At 37.7% G+C, this 18,324-nt stretch overlaps 1 protein-coding gene across 2 annotated transcripts in view; it reads right to left on the bottom strand.

Annotated features, from left to right (window-relative positions):
• The window catches only part of LOC105469910 (protein phosphatase 2 regulatory subunit B''alpha), a 194,122-nt gene that overhangs the window by 148,892 nt on the left and 26,906 nt on the right, over nucleotides 1-18,324 (bottom strand). For both annotated transcript variants that reach the window (XM_011721501.3, XM_071090952.1), the window contains exons 2-3: nucleotides 12,309-12,491; nucleotides 551-2,991 (exon numbers count right to left, since the gene is read on the bottom strand). In XM_011721501.3, the coding sequence (XP_011719803.3) occupies nucleotides 551-2,545 (1,995 nt within the window). In that variant the 5' untranslated portion in view covers nucleotides 2,546-2,991; nucleotides 12,309-12,491. The remainder of the gene's footprint in view (nucleotides 1-550; nucleotides 2,992-12,308; nucleotides 12,492-18,324) is intronic.

Genomic DNA, 18,324 nt, shown 5'->3' with positions numbered 1-18,324 from the left:
ACATGTTCATAAACTGTTTCAGACATTGTCAGTTTTGTCTCTACAAGTAGATTTTAAGATCTCTAAGAATCATGTCTTCTCTTCTTTTGTACTCTACACTAACCTTACACAGGTCTACACAGGCATGCAGTAACAACCGGTCTCTTGGTTGGCTGGGGAGGGTGAGGACTAATATTAAATGCCTACTTTGTGTAAGGAACCTTGCTTATGTTTCACACGAGTTATTTTGATCCTTATTTCCACCATAAAGATGAGGATATTAAAGGTAAGTAATTTTCCTTTGGTCACAGAGCTGGGAAGAAGATGAAGGGTATGGGGAGGGTAGTAGAAACCAGTCTGAGTCTAAAGTCTGCTTTTTCCTTTTTTTATATATTATCTTGTATAATCTTTGCTTTTTACTGACTCTGAGCTGAGTGAGATCATTCCTAAAGTAGGGCACGAGCTTTAGTAGAACAAAAAATGGCTAACAAAAAAGTTTTTCTTTATAAAATTTTCAAACACTAAAACATTTTTTAAAGAGTTCCTAGGACTCAAAATTGTTGGGGCTTACCTTGATCACCTCTGGAGTCTGCTGAATCAAAACTGCTGAAGTAGTATCTTTGGCTTTATCACCAACAGGACTTCTACAGACTGATAAATTGGCCTGGGAGGAAGTTGTCAAGGTTTCCTGTAGAATTTGCATCATTTCCTTCTCTTGTGATAGGCTCCCTCTGCTTGATTTGCATTCAACTAGTTCTTGAGCAAAGTCTTCAATGCTTTCCAGAATTCGCAGTAAGAGGGCTCGATCCTCTTCCTCTATTTTGTGTCCATTGGTTTCGATAATCCTTGTTAGACAGGAAGGCGAGACTTTTTCTATGGGTGAAGAGACTTTAGATTTAGGCTCAGGATCTACAAGGGTCTGACCAGTCAACTGACTGTGACTATTTAAAGAATTAGAGTTTTTACCCTTTGCAAGTGGCTCTCTTAGAGAGGTCTCCATCTTCTGTGAAAAAGATTCCAAATCCATTAACAATTTATCTATCTCTTCTTGGCTACTGGAATTTGTAAAATCTCTCTGGTCTCCCTCTTCAACTTTAGAAACTTTTGATTTACAGTCTTCCTTAGGTAGATGAACAAATGATTTCTCAAATATCTTACCAATTTCACTTTGCATTGAGGCGGGGCATTTTTTAAGATGAGTAGCATGTTCTGGAAATTCTGCTCTATGTTCATGTATCTTTAATAACTCATGACTAGGTCCATTCTCTGTCTTTTGTCCTTTATCTAATGCTTTCTTTCCATCTGACTCTTCTTCGATATAAAGAGTTTCCATTAAGTCACTAGAAGAAACATTTTCTAAAGGGTTCATGGTTAATGACTGTGATTGAACCCGGACAGCTTTTAGAGTTCTAGGATCATTTACCTCTAAGTTATATAAGGAATTTGTGGAGTTGTTTGGAATGGATTGTACAGTGTCCATCTTCCTAGAATTAGGCTTGTCATCTTGCAATTCAATAGTTTGAAATTTTCCAGAGTCAGAAGCTGAGAGCTGGACAACATCTTCATATTTAGGGGGTTGTTCAGTGCCAAACACTGGAGAGAAGGGAGTCAGCTGTAAGCTAGGCATATTACTGATCAGTTCTGTTAAATCTAGAGCCTCATTATTCCCAGACTGCATGAATTCAAATGGTAATTTTTTCAGATAGGATGCTAACCTGGTCATTACATTCATATAGACAGTTTCAGAGCTAGAAAATGTATCATTACCACTTCCTTCATTGATGCTACTCCCTGACTTTTTCTTTATGCATTGTTTTATGATGTCTGTGCATTTTTTTAAATCCTCAGAGCATTTCAATAAGATATCCAAGCACATCTTTATGTCTGTCCCAGAAGAAAAATTATCTATTTTATGTTTTTCCAAAATCTGAGTAACCAAGTCTTCTTCAGAGAAGTTTTGAAGAAACATGGAAGTCAGATTCGTATCAAGTGAGTTTCTATGAGATAAAGGTTTTTCCTCAACTGAAGAACTCCTCAGTAAACCAAAGGATGGGGCGTTCCCATCATTGTTATAATGGCCACAAAGCAAGTCCAAATCAACTGACCTCCTATTAAATGAGTCAGACTTAACTTTCCTTCCCTTTCTGTAAGCTGCATGGTTAGAGTTTTTGAGTTTTTCAAGGGAAAATTCTTTTATTTTCCCACTGGCAAAACTGATTGCTTCTCCTGCAATGTCCTTTAAGTTGCATGTATTCTGAAATGTAGATCCTCTCTTGACCCTGGGTATGCCTGTGAAGGCCTGTTGGGGATAGTCTCCTTCAGTCGAGCAAAGCCCATTTTCTTGGGGTAGAAACATAGAGTTCAGATCTGCATCTTTGAACTGAGACACAGGGATGTGCAAGAGGTCTGCACAAACACTATGGTGTACCACAATGCAGTCAACTCCATGTGTGAAGGTGTGGCAGGTTCCAGTGCAATAATGTATAGCTTGTTCAAAACGCCGGTCTATCACCACACTGCTGTAGTGGTTCACAGTACTAACCACAAGTCTGTAAGTTGCTGCCATAATATCAAATCCACTTACTGGTGGGACTTGGAACTTTCTAGAACTTGTTTCATGAAAATTCTCCTAAATGACAATTAGCTGAAAATATATTTAATAACAATGTTCAGTGGTTTCTTCCAAATATAATGGCTTTTCCCATGAAGGGAAATCATTTATATTTGAGGTTTGGTAACTATCAGGATACAGTAGCTGCTGCACATGTGTGCTTGTACTGGCAAATTTAATAATTTAATAATTGTGCTTTTTAATTTTATTTAGTAATATGATACTGCAGAATTATTGTGATGAAAGAATATCCTCTTTTAGTTCTTCAACAGTTCCACAGCATGGAAGTTTGCTGTCATAAATTTACTATCATAAATCTTAGTTGGTAGCAGAGAAGTATTGTGATAACTGAGTCCTCCAAGGGTTTAAATGATCCATTTTTCTGTGAATGACAGAGAAACCTGTAATAAAAAAGAAAATAATTAAAAGGAAATATTATTTTTAATGCTGGAACTTTTAATTTCCTCTTTCTTTGCATCCCATATGCAGTTAACCACCAAGCCTTATTATCTGCAATATCCCTTACAGCTGATATTCAACTCATGCCTTTGTTTCATCACACCTTATACTCCTTATTGCCTACAGTAATATTACCTCAACTCTACCTTGTCACATCTACCTCTGAGATGAATTTCTTATTGCATGCTCCTTGCCACCTTATATGATACTAAGCTTAGATTTACATGGCATTTTCATCCCTCACAGCTTAAGAATTCACATTTCTGATCTCCTCATGGATCACAGCAAGTCTATCTCTTTTTGACTCACTTTTAAGTCCCTCAACACCTGTTCCCATCCATCTATAATCATATTTTCTACTATGTCCCCGCACCAACCTTTCGCTTCCATCAACCTAGTCTTCTCAAAGACTACCAACACCTAGTACCTGTTCTTGAGTCTCAAATTTCCTCTATCCTTAGAAATTATTCTCCCATCATTTTCTCTTTGCTTACTGAGAGAAAAAACAAGTTTCATTACTGATCTTGATCCCATCTCCCAGATCCTGCCCCATGCGGATATCTCTCTCTCTCTGCATCAAGTGGACAGAATTGACTTAATCATTCTCTTACAAAAAAACGGCTTTTAAAATATACTATAGTTGCTTTCCAAGAAGGTTCTGTCAATGTATTTATTCAGTCAACAAATACTGGCTACCTACTGTGTGTACCAGGCTCTTTGTATACACTAGGGATAAAGCAGGAAATAAAACACGGGGAAAAACCCCAATATACAAGTTAAACATATAAACTTAAATGGTGGCATGTGTTGGGGAGAAAAATAATGCAGGGCAAGGGTTTAGAAACACTGGGAGGGTTCTGTTTTATGAAGGGTTGTCAGAGAAGACCTCACTGACATCTGAAGAGCAGAGACCTGAAAGACTAGAGGAAGCAGGCCAAGGAGGTATTATGAGGTAAATCCTCCAGGGCAGAATAACCGCAAGTACAAAGGCCCTAGAGTGGAGCATGCGTGATTCACTAAAAGAATGGCAAAGAGACCAAAGTGGGTGGAGCAGAGAAAGCAAGGGGACAATGGGAGATGACATGGCCTGCAGTCCCAGCTAATCGGGAGGCTGGGGCAGGAGAATTTCTTGAACCCAGAAGATGGAGGTTGCAGTGAGCCGAGATCATGCTACTGTACTCCAGCCTGGGTGACAGAGCGAGACTCCATGTCAAAAAATACATACATACATACATACATAAAAATAAGTAAATAAATAAAAATCTGATGAACTTTTCGTGAGTCATCTTGCTGAGAAAGAAAAAGGGGATGGGGTAAGACTTAAAAGAACGAATCACAAATTTAGGTCTTTGAGTATGTTTTGAAAGGACATCAACAGCAGAAAATCAAACCTCAAGGGGTGGCACCAATGACCAATGAGAAATTTACAGTCTAAAATAATTTGAGTTAAAAAAAAAAATGCCGAAGCATCAAAGATTACTTTCCCTGCTATTTGTTTCAGACCTATGGGTGTAAAATTCTGGCTTTTTATTCAGACCATAATTCAATTGATGCCCAGTTAACCAGATGGAATCTTAGACATGGAATCTAATCCACTATTTTCAATCAGAGATCCAACCTAACTCAGAAGCACCATGCTATCCTGCGTCTAAGAGAAAGTTAGGCTGCATGGGTTTGAATCCCAATCCTGCCAGTGTGGCCTAATATAAGTTAACCTTGTCAGTCTGTTTCAACAGCAAAATGGAGAGAATAATAACATCCATCTCATGAAGATTAAGTTAACATATGTTAGATGCTTACAACAATACCTGAGACTCAGGAAATGCACAATAAATGTTATTGCTGTTATTGCTCTGATTCACTTATCAAACATTCCCTACTCTGTGCCAGACCCTGGGAGAATGTTGCCAAATGACATATAGTGATGGTCTTCAGAGTGCTCAACGTTTAATGAGGGCAGGAACAGAAGCAAGCAAGCACAGCAGCTATCAGGAGTGAGGTCAAGTTTCTCCCATTTTGCTCCCACAATTAATAAATGTTCTTTTCAGAAAAGTTGGGCAATATTCACTAGCAGAAATAAACACTGTTGATATTCTTATGGATATACTTTAACTTTCTCTTATGAAAATTTATAAATGTATATATTTTTTACAAAATTTGGACCATACTATAACTTACTTTGACAATATCTCATAAATGTGCTTCCATGTCAAAACAGACACAGAGCATTTTAATGAATATTCTATCATATAAACAAAATTATTTAGTCATTTGTTATTGCTGAACATTTAGGTTATTTACTAATTGTTTTCAAATGAGCAGTGATAAACATTCTTTTACATACACTTTACATAGCTCTTTAGTTATTTGCGTATAATATATTCCACATAGTAAAATGTTGAGTCAAAAGATGTATGTGTATGTGTATGTGTGTGTGTGTGTGTGTGTGTGTGTGTGTGTGTGTACATATACTTTTTCAAAAAAGGTCATTAGATACACAGGGCCAATCTAGAAAAGGGCCTGTTTCTCCATGTTTTCTTGGACTGATTCCTTTCTTTAAATTTTTGGTAATTTGATCGATGAAAAAAACAGAATTAACATTGTTTTAATCTTCATTTCCTTGATTGCTGGTAAGCCTGAATATCTTCTCATTTACCTATTAGACACTCTGTCATTGTTCACTTGTGAAGCCTTTCTTCATGTCCTTTGTCTGTTTTGAGAGGGAGCATCTGAATCAGACTGAGGAGTTAGGAAAAGCTTCCCAAACTATAGCGATGTAGGTACATAATTTTGAAGGATTAATGAGAGCTACTTAGACAAAAAGGAAGGGAAGAATACTCCAGGTAGAGGGAAACACATATGTGAAGGCAGAGAGGCAGAACACTGCACAGTGAGTCCCGAAGCACAAGTAGTTCCAGCTAGTTTCACTGGGGGGCGTATAGAAACAAGCAAGAGGGCAGGAAAAAAGAGCAGCAGCAGCAAAAGCCAACCACAGTTGGCCTTTGTGTGCTAAACTAAGGAGTCTGAACTTTATTCTGAAAGCTATGAGAAAAACAAAGACTTTTAGGCTAGAGAGTAACACGATGAAATTTGTTTTAGGAAGATTACTGTAGCACCTGAGTGGAGGATAGATAGGAACCAGACTGAAGACCTAGAAATCAATTAGGAGGTTATGATAATAATCTATGCAAGAAGTGATGAGAATCTAAACCAAGTAGGTGACAGTAATAACAAAGAGGAGGGCACTGACCAGCCCAGGAGGAAGAATCCATAGAACAGCAGGAGGGGAAAGTGACAGGGAAGAATCTTAGGTTTCCGGCTTAAGTACTAGGAGACTTGTCTTGCTACTCCCAAGACAGACTTTTTGTTTTTGTTTTACAGGGGGTGGCCACAGGACAGAAAAAGTTATTTTCTGAATGTGTTGTTTGAGGAGGTACCTGTGGAATATCTAAATGGTAGATGACTGAATGAAATGTGAACATAAAAACCTGGAGGTCAGCAGAAAGATCTGGGTTGGAGACGCAGCTCTGAGAAGTTACTTAGGGTGAGTGCATAAAGTGAGGACAGCTCTGGACTGAGGAAAAGTTGAGCATCAAAGACATTTGCGGGTTGAAGAGACGGACAGAATTCTTAGAGGGAGTCTAAGAAGAAAGAGAAAAAGATAACTAGAAAACCAGGAGAAAGCAGTTTTATGGAGGCTGAAGAAGGGACTTTCCAAATGGAGGTCACTAGCCCTGGATATTACTAAGTGGTCCAGGAAAAACAAAAAACTGGATTTGCCAATATGAAGGTTGCTGGTACCCTTATCACGTGCAATTGCAGGGATTTGGTGTCAAAAAAAGTGGTGTACGTAGACTAGATTTCCCATTAGTTTTTTTTTGCTAAGAAAAGGAGGGCTATAAAATGGCAGCTAGAAGAGAATGGAGATATGAATTTTTTCTTAAATGATAGAAAATATTTGAGCTTGTGTACATGTTGAAGGGAAAGATCCAGAAGAAGCTTTGGGGACCCAGGAACTAGTAGCCAAAGCCCTGGTGAGGGGATTAGTCTCAGAGGAAGGTGGAAACCTTTCCTAGTGAGGCAGGGGGAAATAAACCAATTTATATATGGAAGAAGAAAAATATAAGGAATTTTTCTCTATGACAGCTTCAATTTTTCTCAGTGAAACCGAAAGCAAAATTATTGATTAAAATTTAGGGGAAAGGAGAGGTATTAAGGAATTTGGGAAGATAGTGAAAATCTGAAAGAGATGTTAATGAAAATAAGGAGGTATCTGATTAGCAACAGGCAAAAGTAAGGATAGATCCTGAAACATTCAGCAGGACTGATGTAGAAGGAGAGATGGTACAAATGACTGGATTGATCCAGGGCTTCTCATGAAGGCCAGAATACAAAAAGAATAGCAGCAGGAGATTCAAGTAGGTGTAAGCACTCACATGAGAAGTATGAGGTAATATGTTTATTGATTAAATAATGTTGATCAAGAAAGAGCAAAGGAGAGAAAAAGTTTCTTAGCAATTTACTAAAAATCTTCCACTAGGATGACATCTGTTTTTGCAATAAGCTTTGACTCTGCTACATTAACCAACAAATATTTCTCTCTGTATATTAGTGAAGACTTCATTAAATCATTTGAGATGTAGAAGGTCTATTTTTTCATCAGGCTTCTTTTAAAGTTGATAGAAATGTGCCTCTGCTAACTTTAAGCAAAAAAAATGTGAAGACAAGAAAACTTCAAAGTAGAAAAGAAAACCTTAAAAATTTTCACAAAAATGGCAGTTTAGAAGAAAAGTTTGGTTATCAATACATTTTTAAAAAGCAGCAGTCTTTAAATAATAGGAATAAAGAGAAAGTTTCTGGTGCCAGAATCACATTAATTATTGAGCTACAGTATTTTTCAATTCTAAAATACATTTTTTTTGGACATTTTAACATCACTGAAATGGAAATACATCTTACAGTTGGTAGCATCTTAAAATCCCTATTGGCCAGGCAGAACTGTGACATGGTTGTCATTTATTGAACACACTCTAGTAAGGTCAAGAAAACACCATTGTAAAAAAACATGCAGAATGACTTGGCAGAAAATTCCCAAAGATCATAGCAGAACACTCTTTTAAGAAATGCGTCATCAGCAAACACTCTGGATGGCAGAGAAAGTATAAACATAGGTGGCTCTAAATTGAAAAGTGATTTTAAAGAGTTTGAATCTGAATGGAAGAAATTCTAGAAATATTTTAGCCAATTACTTCCATTGTATTTTATTTATATATGCACAAGAGTGATATATAATTAAAAATATCTGTCAGGCCTGGTGCGGTGGCTCATGCCTATAATCCTAACACTTTGGGAGGCCAAGGTGGGCAGACTGCCAGAGGTCAGGAGTTTACAATCAGCCTCGCCAACATGGTGAGACCCCATCTCTACTAAAAATACAAAAATTAGCTGGGCATGGTGGTGTGTGCCTGTAATCCCAGCTAACTCGGAAGGCTGAGGCAGGAGAATTAATGGAACCCGGGAGGCAGAGGATGCAGTGAGTCGAACACTGCAGTGAGCCGAGATTGCGCCACTGCACTCCAGTCGGGGCCACAGAGCGAGACTCTTTCTCAAAAAAAAAAAAAAAAAAAAAAAAAGAAAAGAAAAACTCTGTCAACAAAAGTCTCATAGAACTCTTTCAATAAGTTAAAAAAAGTTCTAGATGATAAGCATTTTATCATAATCAATAGGGTTTTTTCTTTGTTAATGGCACATTAAATGAGTGTTTTATAATCTTAGATGAGATAAAATACGAGAAAAATTTTCAGTCTAAACATCTGTAACAGTCTGCTTTATACCCCAACACAACAGATTACTTGGGAAATCATAATTGTTCTAAATGTGTACATTTATGCCACCTCAGGTCTGTGGCATGCTGCCAGCCCCACTCCCCAGGCTTTTGGTCTCTGCTGGTCCTTTCATCTCCACAAAGGGCAGAGTCTGTTTTCCCAATTTCTGAGCAAGTGGTTCATATGCATGTTTAGAGTTCATTCAACAAACAGTTATCAAGAACTTACTGTTACCACCACTTTAAGCAGATTACGATTATGCTAACATGTACTTTCCAGTGCCTCTGGAAAGCTCCACAATAAACTGTTATATGACAATTCCTAATGAAGAAGATCTGCTGTGAGACAAAGGTTTAGAAGCAGCAGATAAGAAAAGTTAGGACGGAGAGGAACTGGATTTTGAAAGATAAGAGCCTTATCAGGTAAAAACAGGTTGGACTGCGCCTTGTAAGCAAAAAGGAATTCTATGAAGGCACGGAGATAGGAAAAGCTTGTGTGTTTGGAGAGGTATAAGGAGGCTGGTATTGGTAACGTTGAAAATGTGCAGTATGGGTTTCACAGTTTTAAGGTCTCCTCCAAAAAATAATAATGAGAAACAGGAACACGAACTGCATCTTCAAAAACCTAAGAGACACCTGTAACTCCAGATGAAGATAGAAAAGAGAAGTAGGCATGGTAAATGACTTAGCTTACTGATGACAAGCAAACCAATTCACCCCGCACAACCCAAAGAAAGCTGAGGTTTGTCGGCAGCAGGTACCACAGAAAATGGAGTAAGGTAAGAGGAATGAACATAGGGGGACTGTTTGAAAGTCTGTAAGAGAATAATTAGGTCTCCCTACCCCCACTCCACAAACTCAGAAATCATCCCTCTTTCATCCTGCTGAAGATAGAAAGTTGACGTGCTGGGAGGAAAAAGCTGAAACAGAAAAGTACCAACATCAGGCGCATCAGACAAAGATGGTGGCAAAGGATTGAAAATAAAGGAGGCCTGGGTCACCAAAAACCAGGCTTACTACCTCCAGCTCCTAGTCTCCACTGTGGATTAAAGAATCTTTTTCTGGAGAAATAGAAATCTCATCTAGCTACATGATCACCTTACAGTGAAGCCCACTAATTGACAAATGCTGCCCACAAACACAGAGCTTCCCTTCAGCTTTTTAGAGCTTCACTTTTACTTTGAAATCAACTTCATTGATAATTTACATACAGTAAAAAACATATTAAGTGTGTAGTCCACTGAGATTTGACAAGAGTCATGTAACCATTGCCTTAAAAAAGACGGAACATTTTTATCAACGCAAAAAATTATCCCTAGGCCTTCTCTCAATTTCCCTTACCCACAATATCCAACAACCACTGATCTGATTTCTAATACTGTAGATAAGTTTCGTCAGTTCTAGATCTTCATAGTAGCATAATTACATATGTACTTTTCTCTCTGTCTTCTCTCATTTAGCACTTAGTTCTGAGATTTATCCATTTTACTGTATGTTATCAATTGTACGTTCCTTTACACTGCTGAGTAGTATTCCACTGTATGAATATACCAGAATTTGTTTTATCCATTCAAATGTTCTGATGCTATTCAACAAATAGATAAAACAAATTCTGGTATATTCATACAGCTGATGGACATTTGAGCTGTTTCTAGTTTGGGCTATTATGGTTTAAAGTTATTATGACTAATCAAGTAAAAGTCTTTTTGTGGACATGTGCTCATTTCTTTTGGGTAATTAGCAATGGAATTACTATGTCATGATAAATGTACATTTTACTTTATAAGAACCTGCAAAACCGTTTTCCAAAGTGGTTCTACCATTTTATACCCTTAGCAGCACTTGAGAGCTCTAGTAGCTCTACATCCTTTCAGATACTTGTGAATTTTAGCCATCTTAGTGAGTGTTAAGTGGTATCCCACTGTGGCTTTAATTTGCATTTTCCTGCTGACTAATGATGTTGAATATTTTTTCATATGCTTATTAAAAATCCATATATATCTTCTTTTGTGAAGTGTCTATTCAGAACCTTTTGGGTCATCTTTTATTACTAAATTCTGAGTTCATTATATATATATTTTAAATACACATATTATCTCCTAGTCTGTGGCTTCTCTTTCCATTTTCTTAGCAGTAGCTTTTGAAGAGTAGGAGGTTTTAAGCCTGTAAATTAATTTTCATCAATCCAATTAATCATTTTTTCTTTTATAGTTAATACATTTATATATACTACCTTAAGATCTTTGCTTATCCTAAGGTCATAAGGATTTTCAATGGTTTTATAGTTGAAAAGAATGAAACACTTTCCTCGCTTGACTCCTGGGACATATTTGGCTGGTTCTCCACCTGCCCTTTGAAAATTCACTGTCTCCTTCCTTGCATCTCTCTTCTTGTCCCCTATGTGCCAGCCTTCCTCAGAGTTTTGTCCTTTGTATGCTCAAATCTTGTCTACTTTTGTGGCTTTAAAATCTTTATCTGACGCTTCCTCTCAAATATTTATCTTTAACTCTGGTCTCTTCACTGCCAAGTATATTTAACTACATGGGGAATATTTTCTCCTGAATGTGTATTGAAATCCATGCCTGAAGCTGAATTCATCTCCCTGCAAACATTAGAGTTACATTTTTTGGGGTGTCTCTCTCTGATTTCATGGAGAATTTGGGAAGTTAATATATTCTTAAACATTAATGTAATGATGTAAATTAATGAATGGTGTTACACATACTATGTTGCTATTTATTTGTTCCACTTCAGGAAACATCTGGAGCAGAGTATGAGGTAAAGAAATTCCACTGCTTATCTCAGCTGATGAAAGGGTTCAAGAAGAAATGATCTACATCAATCATAAAGAAAAGACAGAGTTGACTGAATGTCCATGTCACCTAGGTAGATCACTTGAAGACTAAGAGTAGAAAAAAACTGTAGAAAACTGTCTTGAAAACTTTTTATTTAACAGAGTACACAAGGTGTAATGATTCAGAAGTAATGAGTCATTTAGAAATAATAAAACTATTACTTTGCCTGGAAAACATAGGCAATCTTGGGTGGATGACTCAGTGTGGAAACTGCTTCCAAAGAACAGTTTAAAAGAATACCAAAAGTATATAGTAAGGCCTATTTGTGGAATAAAAAAGGAGACCTGGAATATTTTATTGTGTCCACTTCAAACATAGTTGAGAAATTTAAAAAATACAATAAATAAAATTAATATAGTTGAGAAAATAAAACATCTCTTATAGAAAAGATTTTCTGATGCTCAAAGAAACTGTTTACATGGGTATAAAAGAACAATTAATGCTTTAGGTTTAGGGCTAATGTCTGAATGAGGCTAAGGGTAATATAAAAACATTCAGCAGTGGACCTGATTTGAACATATGGAAACTAGGAAGCGCTTACTTTTATTTTTACCACATATGGGAATTAGGAAAAACTTACTTTTATTTTTACCGCAGTGGAGAAACAGGAAATGTGGCTGAAGGGAAAAAGCACCCGGTGGGCAGTCAGAAGCTCCTGGTCTCACTTCTGCGCTGACTAGCTCGGTAACTTGGTCAAGTCACTTCCCTCACAGGGATTTCATCTTTTCTTCAGGAAAAACAGGATGAAAGATGGCTCTGGGATCTAGGGAACACAAGAAAAGCAAAATTTGTTTTTTCTTGGTTTGAATTAGGAAAGGGCTACATTTTACCAGAGAACTATTTTGTATTATTTGATGCGGGAAGGATGATGAATAAGCTATTAATTTTTAATGCATGTAATCTGCAAAGCTACTGATTTCTCTGAGAACTATCTCCAAAAGGAATATTTGGGGTTAAACTTTTACCATTTTCTAATTTTAAAAAATTCTTTATTATATACTCCAAAATATCACCAATAGTTTTTGTCTCCGTCTAGCTATATTATAAGTTACTTTAGTTCACACAATTTCCTTTTCTAAGTATTTTTCTTATTTTGGAGGAGAACATATAAAAATCAGGTAATGATCTATAGGTAAAAATCATTTAGACAATTTAGAAGAACACATGCACTTTATAACACAGTTTAATAAACATTTGAGTCCCACTACAGGCAAGGTACCCTTCAACATAAAGAACTATGAACTCTATGGTTTTGCCTCAAGCAGCTCACAGTCTGAGTGGGCAGGAAAGTGGATATATAACCTTTAGGTAAAAGAAGACACACCAGAGAGGGGATCTGACAAACCCAGTCCTGGAACAGAGTAGTGTAGTTGGCTGAAGGGAAAATGTCCTGTGAGAAAAGGGAGCAAAGCAGAAAGCAGCATGGGATGTGTGGGAGCTAGCAGGAACTTGGTATTATCTGAGTGTCAAGTTTGAAGACAGGCTTCCAGGAGCCAAAGCTGAAGGAGTGGGGGCAAAGGCAACACAGCACTAGAAAGCCCCTGAGAGGTTACAAATTGTGGTTAGGGGAGGAGACAAGATCAAATGTGCACTGTGGGATATTACTCTTTGTAGCATTGTGGAGGGCAGACTTGAGGACACAAGATGAAGCTAGGTAGGCCAGGCAGAAGGCCTCAGAAGAGTCTGGAAGAGAATCAGTGAGGCTATAAATGAAGGTAGCTCAGGGGCTTAAGTTGACTAATCATGATCACAAAACTATGAGCAGGATCTGAACATAACACTTTTATCTTTAAGTCCTGTCCCTTTCTAATTTCCTGTACAAGCACGAATTCTGGTTAAAGATAACAAGAAATCTGAAATTTACTTTTATTGAGTATGGATATAATTTTAAAAGGACTTTATTCATTAATTTATAAGTGCTCCAAATGTTCAGGGCACTACAGAAAACAAACAAGGCTTGCTTGTAGGAATTTGTGAGATAAAATAAATGAGACAAAAAATAATAAGTCAATTCATTTAAGAGGTATTTATTGAGTTCCTCCTGGGTCCTGATGGAGCACACATTCTAGTGACAATTCCTTTTAGAACGTCATTTTTACATCCTCCTTCCCTTCCCTGACAAGTTCATTTTGATACAAGTGAGCAGAGAGGGTCTTCAGAGCCTAGTGGATTCTAGATGATGGCCAAGAACCTATTGTAAAAGAAATAGAATAATGGTATCAGGGAAAAGCTGCTCATTTGGGACAAGAATCCCAAGGAATGGTATGGATGGCAGTAAGCTAGGGTGGAGCCTGGACCTACCTTCAAGGCAGTTTGGATCTGACAAACCAAAGTTACTGTTTTTATCTTTTTAAACAATAGTTCTAATCTTTATAAAAGCAATGACTGCAGAAATTAGACACACTGCAAACAAAAGTGAGAGTGACACCAGAGAAATTACAAAGAGAAAAGCAAAGATCACAGCTAGAGGTAGTATCAATGTGAACATTTTTGTAAATATCCTTTTCGGCTTTAAATATACATAATACACATAAGTAGTCATGAAGATTTTTGTGCATATAACTTTTTAAACAAAAGTGAGATTAAATTATAGTTTATTGCCTGTTTTTTCCCACTTAATATAAAGACACTCCTTTGCCTGAAAATAAAAATCTACAGTATACACCTTACAGACATTGTATGGGCACAGTAAATTTACTCATTTAACTCTCTAGTAAGGCATGTTAGGATGTATGGAAGAAAGGTACAGAAAGGAAGCAAGCAACAAGCAAATGAGAAAACTGACTTCAGCTGTGGCAGCATTCTGACTATTTTAAAGGTAGAAAAAAGGTAAGACATATGGAAGCTCAGGAGATTTTTGTGTTCCAGACATAGATGAATAATGTCTGAATCTGGAATTCTTTGTGGATGAAGAATTATTTCCAAAAGGGAAACAAAAAGGGACTGCAACCCAACACACACTATAAATGAAGTAATTTCAAATCTTCACATCTGCAGAACAGATAGATAGAATGTCAAGAAAGCACTGAGACAACTAAAAACGGTGGGTGGACTGCCAGGGAAAAACCAAGTCTCATTCTAATGATCATTCACAACCACAGCTTTCCAAGGAAGTGGCAGAGCTCCCAAACTATGCTCTAATAGAAGGTGTACTGAGCCTTTCTCATGAGATGCTAGGTGGCTTTAAGACTTCATGTGTCCTCTGGGTCTCCACTTTCTCAAGTGTTTGGGTGGGCTCTGTGGGTTAAAAACTGTGCTTGTCAAAGTCCCCTTGGAAGCTGCATTTTCTACTGCAACAAAACAGCTCTACTTTTATCTGTTTTAGATACTGGATCTCCAAAAAAGGTTTTATTTGAAAAAGCAGTTCTATAGCTAAAAAGTGTTCTTAAAATAACAGCGTTAAAAGAAAAATAACATTCACCCTTCAGCTTATCTGTTAACCACAAAGGGAAAAACGTAAATATATAATGGAAAGACCTGAACATTCCCACCTTAACACGTCAGACAAATCTGGCATCACTAATGGTGGGACAATCACTTAATATGTGCCTCCCAAAATGATTGTGTGAAGACTGCAGCAACACTGATGGAATTTCCTCACCAAAAATATTTAATTAATCAATCCTTTAGATCTAATGTTCAATTCCAGAAAATACAGGCTACAGAGAAATAAGTTAATACCATGAGGAAGCAGAGAAATTCATGATATGGTTCATTCTATAAGACAACTGGCCTGGTGTCTTCAGTGGGTTAGGGGAAAAGGAAGCAAAAGGAACACTAGATATAAAGGCTCTGAGGTGGCAGCATGGCTTGAATGTTTTAGCAAGAGTGAGAATGCCGTATGACTAGACTTTGCTCTTACCTAAGTGAGATGGAAAGCTACTCAGGAGTTTTAAGCAGAGAAATGACATGACCTGATGTTCTTCACAAAATCATCTGGCTGTTAGGATGAGAACAGACTACAGGGGACAAGAGTAGAAGAGGGAGACCAGAAGGAGGGCTATTAGAACAATCCAGGCAAAAGATGATGCTGGCTTGGACTAGGTGGTAGCAGGAGCAGGGTGAAAAGTGGTCAGATTCTGGATATATTTGGAAAGTAGAGCCAACAGGATACACGAGTGGGTTTTATAGAAAAGAGGGAGGTCAATAATAAATCTAAGAGTTTAAAAAAACTGTTTTTTTTGTTTTCTTTTTTTTTTTTTTAATCCTTGAACAACTGAAGATGAGAACTCACATTAATTGAGACTGGAAAGACTGCAGAAAGAAAAGATTTGTTTGTGGGAGAGGAAGTAGTGGTTGCAAGGAGGATCTGTAGTTCAGTTTTGGACATGTTGACTTTAAGATGCCTATTAAGACGTTCAGATACTGGTGTCCAGAAGGCTGCTAGAGAACTAAGCCTGGAGTTTAGGAGACAGATCCGGGTGGATACAAATTTGGGAGTCATATTTTAAAGTCATGAAACTAGATGAGATCACCAAGGGATGGAATACAGAAAGTAAAGAGGAGATATCCAAAGGCTGAGCCATGGGGCACTTCAAACATGCAGAGTGGCACTGTCCAATAGAACTTTCTGTGATGATGAAATATTTTTATATCTGTATCATGCAATAGCAGCCACTTCCTACATATGGCTATTGAGCACTTGAAATACAGTTTAAATTACATGTAGCTAGTGGCTACAGTACTAGACAGTGTAGATCTAGAGTATGGGGGAATTGAAGAAGAACCAGCAAAGGAGAATGATAAAAAATGGCCAGAGAGGGAAGAATTACTGTGAGTCAATTCTCCATCGGTCTCTCAATATTGTAACTGTCTGCAAATATTGTAAGTGAGGCACTATCTTGATAGTCGGTGATGTGACACATGACAGTTCCAGACTATACTTTCAAGGATGTTTTTATACTGAACAGCCTTGGAAGACTTGGTAGTGTCTCCCTCCAGAGCAACAGGTTACTGTTCAGCATAATAAAGATAATGTTTCCCTCTGGAACAAAGAGCAGGCATGCTTATGGCCCATTATAAAATACTTGGGTTCCACCTAAGATCAAGTTTCCTTTCCAATAACACAGCCTTACTGTGTGTGCAGGTGTCATCTGGCCTTTTCATACTGCCCTTGGAGAACTGCAGATCAGGAAACCAGCACAAAAATACTGATACTCCGGTTATGTTACTGCTGTGAGTAATAAACTGTCTTCTGTCTCCGATCCAGAAGTCTTGTGTCTTCTATCATTATACATGAAACAGTGGCATACTAACTTGTTAGCATACAAATACAGTAAACTCTTAGATCCTTCATAGTTCTTGACAAGTACCTCAGAAGCCAACTGAAGGTGTTTCAAGGAGGAGAAAGTGAGCTATCAACTCTGTTCCTGAATGCTAAGTCATATAGGTGTTGAGAAACGACAGATGTGGACATCACTGATAACCAAAAAGAGCAGTTTTATTGGAATTAAGGGGGAAGAAGTCTAACTGGCTTTAGTTAAAAAAAGAAAAGGAAGTGAAAAATAAGCAACAGAACATAGATAATTCTTTTTTACTACAATGTTTACGTTAAATAAAGGCAAAAGTTAGAGGGGAAAGTGGAGTCAAGAAGGATTATTTTTAACATGGAAGAAATAAAAGCATATGTTCATAAACAGGAGAATGGTTCAGTAGAAAGGAAAGCTGCTGACACAAGAGAAAGAATCACAAAGCACTTAGGGTAGTTCTTCCACACTAACAGGAAAGAAAGCAGAGCATATGGATACTACTGTGGGTAGTGGGTAGCTGTGATGATAAAGCTCTTTCCTGACTCAGTTTCTTAGTGAAATAGGAAGCAAGGCCATCAGTTGAGAGTGAAGAGTGTGGAGGAGATATCCAACACGAAGGAGACTGAAGAAACAGTCATCAAAGAGGAGAGAAAATGGCTGGAGAAATCTAGTATAATAGCCAGGCAACATTAACGGTCCACTTGAGGATATGATAATATAAGGCAAGTTCAGCAGCATGGTTTTACAGGCATAGAATAGGCAAAGAATTGGATTTAACTGGCTCTGTGGGTTAGCCAGGCAAGGTTGCTGAAGTGAAAGGGGTCAAATGAATTGAGGATGTACGCAAGAGAGAGATGACAGTGACTGATGATGAAAATCTAAGCCTCTACGCCTTCTACCTCCTGAAAACTCAACCCTTCCACTGAGCCCCATAGGAGTCATGAGCAGCTTATCAGCAAAATCCTCATATTCTTGATCTCTGCAACTTTCTTCAACTTCGTTTACCTTCATATTTAAACAGAAACTGAACTCTCCCCTGAGAATGCTGCTTTCCCTGTATCCCTTTCAGATCATGACTCTTTTTCTCTTCCATATGCCTCAGAACATGAGACCTGGTAACTGCCCTTCCTGTTCCTCACCGCTGCTTCCAGATCATTCTCCTTTTATGCTCCCCAAAAATCCTCTGCTCTCAGTCACATACCATGAGACTCTACTGCCTACTATCCTTCCTTATTGCAGTCATTTATGGCTCCCCAAGGTCACTCCCTTTCATTCCTTGATTTCAGTTCCTGGCTGTCACTCCAACACTATTTCTGTCATAAGTCTTATTGATTTTAGCATCCAAAC

Source organism: Macaca nemestrina, chromosome 2 (genome assembly GCF_043159975.1).
Source record: "Macaca nemestrina isolate mMacNem1 chromosome 2, mMacNem.hap1, whole genome shotgun sequence".
Classification (NCBI taxonomy): domain Eukaryota; kingdom Metazoa; phylum Chordata; class Mammalia; order Primates; family Cercopithecidae; genus Macaca; species Macaca nemestrina.
This window is presented reverse-complemented; position numbering and strand designations above follow the sequence as displayed.